Source organism: Myotis davidii, unplaced genomic scaffold, assembly GCF_000327345.1.
Source record: "Myotis davidii unplaced genomic scaffold, ASM32734v1 scaffold3578, whole genome shotgun sequence".
In the NCBI taxonomy this organism is placed as follows: Eukaryota; Metazoa; Chordata; class Mammalia; order Chiroptera; family Vespertilionidae; genus Myotis; species Myotis davidii.
Window position 1 is genome coordinate 381043 of NW_006289094.1, and position 9705 is coordinate 390747.

At 59.9% G+C, this 9705-nt stretch overlaps 1 protein-coding gene across 1 annotated transcript in view; it reads left to right on the forward strand.

The window, feature by feature from the left end:
• The window catches only part of PTDSS2 (phosphatidylserine synthase 2), a 20152-nt gene that overhangs the window by 2224 nt on the left and 8223 nt on the right, over positions 1-9705 (forward strand). The window contains 2 exon segments of the mRNA XM_015562393.1: positions 702-940; positions 7374-7456. Coding sequence (XP_015417879.1) covers positions 702-940; positions 7374-7456 — 322 coding nt within the window.

Consider the following 9705-nt stretch of genomic DNA (forward strand, 5'->3'; position numbering starts at 1 on the left):
GGTCTGCTTTTGCCACTGTCCTCTGCTGCCTTCCCTCCCTGAGCCATAGTGAGTGAGGAGCTGCTATTTGGGAGATGACTGGCCACTGGGAGACCCAAATCAGCCAAGATTCCAGGAGCTGGCATAACTGCAGGAAGCAAACCTGAGGGGAGGAGCGGGGTGCCGGCGAGCGGGGTGCTGGGCCGTCCTGCGGGGTCCCCCCTGGGTACCTTTTGTTCTGGGGGGTGTACTCACTGGGTACGGACGCCTCCCAAGTCGGAAGCATCTCCTGGAAATGGAGACACTGAGACTCCGGGTCCCGTCGTCTCTGCAGGGACCCCTGCTCGTTGAGGCCTGAGAGCTGGGCTGTGACCCCCTTCGCAGAGGGCCCAGGCCAGTGTCTGACGCGGCCACTACGGTCCTCCCAGGTCGGCTCTGGGTGCCTGTGGCCCGCTTCCGGGCGAGCCGCCTGTCCTCCCACATCAGGCCGAGGGCCATGCCAGGCCCACGCCTTCCTCAGCGCCTCGCAGCTCTCCCGAGTGAAGGCTCCGTGAGGGTGCGCCCTCCTGCGGCGGGTCCCTCTGTCCCTCACCCCTTCCCTTTCTCGTTTCTTGGGCTGTGGTCCTGGGAACCTCAGATGTCATTGCATGGCTCGCGAGGCTGGCCATGACAGCTGCCCGCCCGCGCACAGCACGCAGGCTCCCGCGGTCCTCTGAGTGCAGCCCTCACCTCAGCGCTCCCGTGTGCCTGTGCTCCTCCCCCGAGTGCGGGGTCCCCCCACTAGGGACGCTCAGCCCTGTTTTCTGAGCGGAGGGTGCGTGTCTCGCGTGAGGCCTGACGCCGCGGTGTTCGGTTTCAGGCGCGCGCACACCCTGACCGTGCTCTTCATCCTCACCTGCGTGCTGGGCTACGTGACTCTGCTGGAGGAGACGCCCCAGGACACGGCCTACAACACCAAGAGGTAACCAGGCCCCGCGGCCCTGGACGGGACGGAGGGCGGAGGCCAGCAGGTGGGGCAGAGCCCTGAAGCCTGGCAGTGCCAGGGACAGCGGTCGCCTGGGGGGACGGGCTGTAAGCCCTCCCGGGGCCAGCCCTTCCGTAGCGTGAGAGCTAACCACCTGCCGGGGAGCGGCGTGCGCGCTGTGTGCCCTGCAGGTGTCAGCGGCCCATTCAGAGGCCAGGTGGCTCCTGTCGGCTGTGTCCTGGGCCCGCTGATGGGGGACTGGAGAGCCACCTGCGGCGAGCCCCGCCTGCCAGCTGTCTCCCAGGTCGCAGTGGCTGCCAGGGGTCTGGCCTCAGGCCTGTGCTCCCTCCAGGCGCCCCTGTCTTGTCCTCCCCTGTCATGCTGCTCCACCGTGGGGTTTCTGCCCCCTCTCCCACGCCATCTCCCGGTCAGCGCTGGGCGTCAGCCCAGCAGTCCGCACCTCTCCCCGGTTCTGCCTCCTGCTGCTGGGCCCTGCTCTGGCCCCGGCCCCTGATTGCACTCAGGCCCGTGGCGGGCCGGCCCTGGGCAGTGGGTCCCGCGTGGCGAGGGAGTGGGGCTGTGCCTGGGGCCCTGGGCAGTGGGTCCCGCGTGGTGAGGGAGCGGGGCTGTGCTCTGTGCAGCAGGGCCCGCGGGAGGACACGGGACCGGTGGCTACGGAGACACTGAGGCTATTGGCAGGAGCCCGGGTTTTCCGAGAGGGGACTCTAAGTAGAACTTGATCTTTTCTGTGAGTTTGTCCGGCTGGATTTGTTGACTTAAAAAATAAATTATTTGACCAGAAAAAAATGGGTTTATTGGAGAACAGCAAAGAATTACAATTAGGGACGAGCAAGTTCTAGCAAGTGGAACAAGCAGAGGAGAGAGCGTTCTTTTAGGGAGAAAAGGAGGGAGTTCTTAGGGAGGTCTGTGGAGGGCGGGAGGCTGAGGGCAGGGACGGTGTCTCCCTGAGTCCTGGGCAGCAGTTTCTTGGGCATCGTTTCTGTTGGGGCTGTAACTGGTGATCCTTCCTCTGGAGCCTTCCTGGGGTCTGTGAGGGCGCCCCCCTCTGGCGAGACTCCGCGCCAGCCTGGTTTCCTTTAGGCGTCTCGCTGTGTGGAGGGTCCGGCACAGCTGGGCAGGGAGGCCGGGGCAGGGCGTGGCCACACTGAAGAGGTGCCATACACTGTGAAATTGGGGCAGAGATGAGCAGTTCTGATGTCACCGGGCAAGTACTGTGGCAGGAAGCAGCTGGCCCCATGCGGATTGGCCCCGGGCGGAGTGGCCTGGGACGCCTCCCGGGGCCGGGACTGGGCCTCCCCAGCAGGTGCCAGCACCCTGGGGTCCCTGTCAGCTCTGCTGCCCTCGGCAGGCTCCACGCACAGGTCCTGCTTACGTTCAGACGTTGGCACTGAGCACCTTAGGGAGCTGTTCTCAAGCTTTCCGTTCCAGCTTGTGTGCACTGTTCTTGTTTTGGGGCTCAGCAGGCTCTGTCACTTTATTGGTGTATAATTTAACATAGGCCGGCCTCAGGCAGCCCCCGGTCAGCCAGGCCTCTTGCCCACTGAACAGCTCCGAGGGGGCGTCGCTCAGTGAGCACCGTGTGCTGCTGCCCCGCACGGTGGTTTGTGACATCACAGGGCGCCGCTCTGGCCCGGTTCGCGGCTGGGAGTGCCCGCCGGCACCGCACACGTCAGTGGCCCGCTGATCTGTTGGTGGCATGGGGACGTCTACATAGTGGCATCAGTGCACAGATGGTCCTGTGAAGACCAGGAGAGACCAGCCACAGACAGCTCAGAAATGTTTGCAGAACGTACCTGAGAAGGGACTTGTTTCCAAAATATGCAAACTCTTAAAACCCACCACAGGAAACAGCACACAGTTAGAGGGCGGCCCGGCTGGCGGGCTCAGTGGTTAGAGGGTTGGCCTGTGCATGAAGAGTCTTGGGTTCGATTCCCAGTCAAGGGCATATGCCTGGGTTGCAGGTTCGTTCCCCAACCCCCAGTCGAGTGCATGCAGGAGGCAACCAATCGATGTGTCTCTCTCACCTCAATCAGTGATTCTCTCTCCCTCTTCCTCTCCCCCCTCCCTCCCGCTCTCTCTAAAAATCAATGGGAAAAAAATATCCTCAGGTGAGGGTTAACAAACAAAAAGACTAGTTCCTAGCAAGAGTCCGGTTTCAGTAAACGTGGCCTGTTCTTTGCAGGAGCAGCAGGGGCAGTAATGACCGCTGAGCGCAGTCTCGGTGGACTGTCCCTCAGGGGTCTCCAGGCTGAGCTTGACCTCGAGGCCAGAAAAGCCGAGGCCAGGACTCGCGTCAGGCTCCCCGCGGTGCCTGGAGGTTTGCGTGAGTTCCTGTGTCCTCCAGGCCTTGTATGTCCGGGGAGGAGAGAGAACCAGCCGTGTTTCAAACAGAAAGTCACAGAGACTGCGTCCCCCTTCACCATCCGTCCGTGTGGAGACTCGGCTGGGCCGGTCTCCGGACCCCGTGGCCTGGCTGTTGGTCCAGATGAGGGGGGCGGGCTGATTCCGGGAGGTGTGCCGGCGCCCAGCGCGCTCAGCGCTCGGAGAGGCACCTCGACCACCGGAGGCTGTGGGAGGCGTGCCTCACGTGGAAACGCGTTTCCCACCGCCCCAGGCACCGCGAGACCTCAGCCCCCGGCACGGTGCACGCGGCGGCACCTGACCGCCCGGCGAAGGGAGGCAGACGCCGGGAGTGGGCGGCCAGGGTGCCCGTAGCCGCCGCCGCTCAGTTCACACCCGTGGTCACCCACCTTCCTTGCCCTGACTTAGGAGCAGACGGTAGCCGTGGACAGGGCGTCAGGATGACCGGCTGGCGCTGGGTGTGGGAGGAAGGGGCCTCCCTGCGGAAGCAGCACGGCCCCGCCTTTGCGTTTTGTGGCTGAACCTTTGCGTTTCAGACGCAGATGAGCTCCTGCCCTGGAGAGCGGTTTCTCAGAATCAGGGCCGCGGCCACAGAAACACAGCGCGCTCTTCGCTCTTCGCTCTTCGGCTGCACGCTCTGCTCCAGCGCCTCCGGCCGCTCGGACCCAGCGTGGCCGCATTCCCTTCCCCACACTTGCTGCAGCTTCCTTCTCTCTGACTCCCTCAGAAATCACAGGACAGATCACTGTCATGTCCCGTAACGAAAACATCTCCACGCCTCCCGCCTGTTTTTAAGCCAAAACGTGCCCTATTTTCCTGGTACATACAGTTGTTTTCCCTATTTTTTTATTATTATTATCATTATTATTACTATTTGTGGCTTTAATTACATATATTAGAATTCTTAACCTATAGAAACTTTAATTTCTGGTGAAAACTGAGAAGTAAGCAATTGTGAACTGTCACACCAGTGATCCATAGGTTAATAAATTGATGAATACATTTTGTAATTCCTAGAAATAGGTGCTTTTTCATATGCTCTTTCAATGAGGCACAAGACGCGTTTACTATGAAAGCTGAATATCATGGGTTCCTCTGTGGTGAGACACTAAAGTAGACAAATCTATGTTCAGTAATCAATGTTACATTAATTTATCTTATTTGGGAATAGTCTGGATAGCCATGAATTTCCATCACTTAACGTAGTTAGCAAAACTTGGAAGTTTCAAAGAGATTTAGGAAACCATTTTTAAGTGCACATAAATATAGCTATTGCTAAAGACTTCACCCCAGCCCGCTAGTGTGGCTCCGTGGTTGAGCGTCGACCTGTGAGGACAGGAGGTCAGGGTTCAATTCCTGGTCAGGGCACATGCCCGGGTTGTGGGCTCCATCCCTAGTGTGGGTAGTACAGGAGGCAGCCAATCAATGATTTTCATCATTGGTGTTTCTGTCTCTGTCTCCATCTCTCTTTCTCTCTGAAATCAATTAAAAAGCATAAAACATGTCCTCAGATGAGGATTAAAATAAAAATAGAGGACTTTTACAAATTAGTAGTATCAGCAGAGGTAGAGAATGCTGCACAGCACATCTGAGCACACACAGACGCACGGAGACCTGGAGCCTGGGGGGCGGGGGTGAGGGGTCCCCTGGGCGTGTGGGCTCTCGGAGGGTGTCTGTGGAGAGTGCGGGTAAAGGCCTGCATGTGTCCCTGACCAGGGAGCATGGGGCCAGGGGAGCAGGGTATGGGCGCCTTTGTCCGTCAGCCCTGGAGAAGGCAGGTCGGCTCCAGCCGCTCCTGCCGCTGCATCCGCCTCACCGCGGGTTGTGAGATGTGGGCATTTGTTCTGAATTCCCAAGGAATTGGGGTGAAACTTCAGTGACATCATGGGCTGACCTTCCTGTCTAACCAGTTATCCCTGACCAGCTCCTGTCCCTGGCACACACGGCGCATATTGGCTCAGGGAGGGGCCTTTAAAAAGCTCCCGGCAGGCTCTGCACTGCGTTCCCCGATGTCACCACATTTCTGGTCAAGGAGTCACTGAATCCTCTCGAGCATCTTACTGACCATCTAGGATCCCCACCTCTGGGACGAGGGGGACTTCCCGTCGCTTCCTTCTGCTCCTGTCAGGGTTTGCTTTACTCGCCTGATTTCTCAATCACCTCGAAAGGCTCGCACCTTTTTGGAGTCTCCCTGGGGCCTTCCCCCTTTCTCTTGTTCGTTAACCTAATGTGTGTGTGTTTTTGTTTTGTTTCTAATCCTCACGCTTGGATATTTTTTCCATAGAGTTTTAGAGAGAATGGAAGGGGGTTGGGAAAGAGAGAAACATTGATGTGAGAGAGAGACATCGACTGGTTGCCTCCTGCACATGCCCCAAATAGGGCTGAGGAATCAAACCTGCAACCAAGGTACATGCCCTTGACAGGGAATCGCACCTGAAACCCTTTGGTACGGGGTGGTGATGCTCTAACCACTGAACACACTGGCCAGGGCTCATTAACCTAATGTTTCATTAGCACGTGTGGGACTCATGAGGGGAGGTGGAGACTGAACTCAGTGAGGCTCCCCGGGCGGGTTCTGTCTGTAAGGCTGTTGCTAGATTTCTGTGCACTCATTTACAGAATAACCTGGGCCTGATTGGTTGAACGTCGACCTAGGAACCGGAGGTGACAGTTCGATTCTGGTCAGGCATGTGCCCAGGTTGTGGGCTCGATGCCCAGGAGGGGGCATGTAGGAGGCAGCTGGTCAATGGTTCAGTCATTGATGTTTCTGTCTCTCTCTCTCCCTTCCTCTCTGAAATCAATAAATATATACTTTAAAACAATAGTAATAATTCGGTCTTTCTATAGTTATCAATAAAAGTGCTATTATGGTGAGAGCTCGCTAGACATTTCTCAATTTGGAAGTTTTTCCAATTCAAAGGATCTGTCTGTCTAGCCAGTGACAGTGGGATCCGTCCGCCTCAGTAGCGTTTCCTTCTTACGGACGAAGGCTTCATGGTGCAGGCAGTGCAGCCAGGGACCCAAGTTTCACGCCTCGAAGTAGGGAGGACACAGGCAGGCAGGCAGCGGTGCACGCGGCCTCTCCGGGCTCCCACCTCCCGCCACAACTGGCTAATCCGTGGCCCCGGCAGGCGCTAGGCAGGCGCTACTGCGGTGGGACTGTTCCAGCTCCAACAAGGAGCGCAGGTGGGGACGGCCCCTAGGGTTTCCCATGGCACACTTCCCCGAAGGCGGGCGCAGTCGGAAAAGGACACAGAGCCTAGCCTGTCCCACTGGCTGCCTGCTGCACCCGCTCAGTGGACCTTCCGGAGGGCGGAGACCAGCGACCAAGCCCAGCTCCTGGGACGTAGAGCCAGACGGCAGGACAGCCTCGCGTGGTTTCCGTGGGACCCACAGCGGCTCAGGCTCAGCAGACGCGCCCTGGGCCCTGCCTGTCCTGTCCTGCTGTAGCTCCTTCTGGTGGCAAACGCCACCGGGGACATAGACGCAGAAAAACGGCCACCTCTGGGAGGGAAGAGTCAATGGGAGAAACCTCCGCGTCGCCACCCGCGGAGCCAGTTTCTTCTGCCAAACTGTAACTTCTGCACCGAGAAGGAGGCAGGAGGCTGACGGAGGTTACGGCCCGACTGCCGCAGCTGCAGTGCCTGCCTTGGGTGCTCCGGGCTGGCTCGCCAAAGGGGAGGCGGGGGCGGAAATAATTCTCCTCCCACCTGTCTCAGTTCTCTGGCTGGACGAATAGTCCAGTGACCCGAGGCAGCTGAGCAGGAGGAAAGGACAGGGGAGCGCAGGTCCAGGGGGTGCGAGACCCCGGGGGCCCCGAAAGGGGAGGCCGCTGTGTCGGGGTAGTGACTCAGGTACAACGCGCAGCCCCAGCCCAGGGCTCTTCTCCACGGGGTGCCCCAGGCCCAGCTTCCAGCTCCCCTGCCCCCCTGGGGTCGGGGCTGTCACTGGGTGGGCATCCCAGGGACCCCGCGCGCCTCCCGCCTGGGAGAGGCCCGCGTGGACCTGCGCTTACGCACACTGAGGGCTGTTTGTTCTTTATTCGCAGAGGTATTGTGGCCAGTATTTTGGTTTTCTTATGTTTTGGAGTCACACAAGCTAAAGACGGGCCATTTTCCAGACCTCATCCAGGTAACTTGCCATTTCGTTGTGTGTGTGTGCCCGCCCGCACGGCGGTTCTGCTCTGAGTGGCTGCTCTGTCTGTGCTGCGGGGTGGGAGCGCCCTGCCCTGCCCTCCCGGGCCAGCCACCCCCGCTGTGGCCATCAGAGGAGGATGAATGGGGGTGTTCCTGTTCTCTCAGCCCCTGGATCTCTCAGCCCCGCGCAGGCCCCGCTCGTCCTGGCCCCCTGCCTCTGCCTCTGCCTTCCCCTGGCTCCTGCAGGGAGGGTCCCGGGCCCGTCCAGTGGCGCTGGGGTGGCTCCCACAGGCGGCCGTGCCTTAGGCGTGAGGTGGCCGCCCTGCCATTGAGGCCCTGCCTGTGTCACGTTGTCTCGGTCCCTGTCCCCCGAAGTTATGGGGAGTCCTGACAGCGCACAACGCCAGGACCCGCCTGCCCGGCCAGCGTGTGGCTCCCGCTCCCTGGGGGCAGGGGCGTGTTTTTCCGGTAGGGTCACATGTAGTAACATGTTTCCTTTCGTCTCAGTAGGGCTGTGTATTTATTGTAGAAAATTTGGAAAATGCAGAAATGTTTTTAAGTAAAAATAAATACCACTGCCCAGATAACACTGCTGGGCTTTGACGTGTTTGTAGACGTCTGTCCGCGCTTCGCTTCACAGTTGGAGCGTGAGCGTGGCCTCGCATCATGGATTTCCACGCAGACTGACACAGGCCTCTCCTATTTGTTTATTCGACAGCTGGGTTCATTCGTCCGTCTGTCCGTCCGTCCTTCCTTTCTCTTTTATCCTCACCCGGGGATGTTTTTCCCATTGACTTTATTTAGAGAGAGGGGAAGGGAGGGAGAGAGAGAGAGAAAGTGATTGACGTGAGAGACACATTGGTTGCCTCCTGGGGACGAACCTGCACTAAGGAACTTAGCCTTGGCCGGGAATCAAACCTGAGACCCTTCGATCCTTGGGCCAGGGCTGACAGCTTGACTTTAACTGCTGCTGTCACATTCAGCCGCCACGTGAATGTGCTCAGTGAACACCCCTTGCGGGGGCTGCCTCAGGGTCCCCAGGAGCTGCAGTGAGCGTTCCCGCCGCCTGTGTGCGCATCTGGGCTCTCTCCATCTGAGTCCTGGGAGGAGGAGCCGTGATGACCCCACTGGCCCTCAGAAGGGACGTGTTTGAGGCCTAGTGGGCACCATGCTTGTGAGCGAGGGCCTGTTGGCAGGGAGCTCACCATGTCTCCTGCCAGGCGAACTCTGCCCTGCGCAACACACCCAGGGGACAGTGGGAGGGGGCTCTGACTCCACAGGGGAGTGTGGTGGGGGCGCCCCCCCTCCCACGTCACTGGGAGGAGGCTCTCTGGGCTTCTCTCTCTGGAAACCTGGTTGTCCTTGAGAAGGCACTTCCCTTCCGATGTGTCTCTCTCCCTCCGACAGCGGGGCCAGTCAGGGCGGCACTGCCAGCAATGTCGACGGCCAGCTTCGATGTTCAGGGAGAAAGCCGGGGGGCGTCCTGAATCGGGGCCAGAGACCAACCTCCTGGTGGTGGAAATGGGGGGGCACCACAGGGTGACAATGGGGGCTCTGGGTGGCCGCCCTCTGTGCCAGCAGGCGCGGGGTGTTGGGTGCACAGCAGCAGTGGGGGAAGGGCGCCTGTAGGCTTGGTCTGGGGCCCGTGGAGGGTGATGTGTGGGGTGCCTGCAGGCGGGGGGCCCGGTGAGTGCACCATCAGCCCAGTAACTGCTCTCGCAGCCCTTGGACCAGGGAGCATTTCCCAAGCTTTAGCCACCGTGAGCGCAGGAGAACTGCCTGTCGCCTCGGCTGCTCCTCCCAGGCCCAGGGCTCTGAGCGCAGGAGCCTGGGCGCCCGCGCCGTGCTTTCTGCTGCGCTCTGGTCTCCCCTCGCCAGGGGCACGGGTCGTCACAGCTGTAACACAAGTGAGAGAGATGAGAACTAGTGAGGGCTCATCTAGGAATGACTCGCTGCTCACACTTAACCTGCTGCCCAGCCTGTCCCTCCCGTGGCTGCCTGAGGCGCAGGCCCTGTGGGGACGCACGCCTGGCGCTGCAGAGCTCTCCCTCCCCATCTGGCACCTCAGGCCCTGGCACCTCCCCCCCCCCACCCGCCTGCCCGCACCTACGTCTGTCCTGATGGGGGCCCGCTGCACAGGGCGGGGAGCTGGAGACGCCCCAGAGCGACCCGGCCCGCCCCCTCTCCTGGCCCCGAGTCCACGAAGCTTGTCAGCCCCTTTCTAGTCCCGGGAACTTGCTCCTA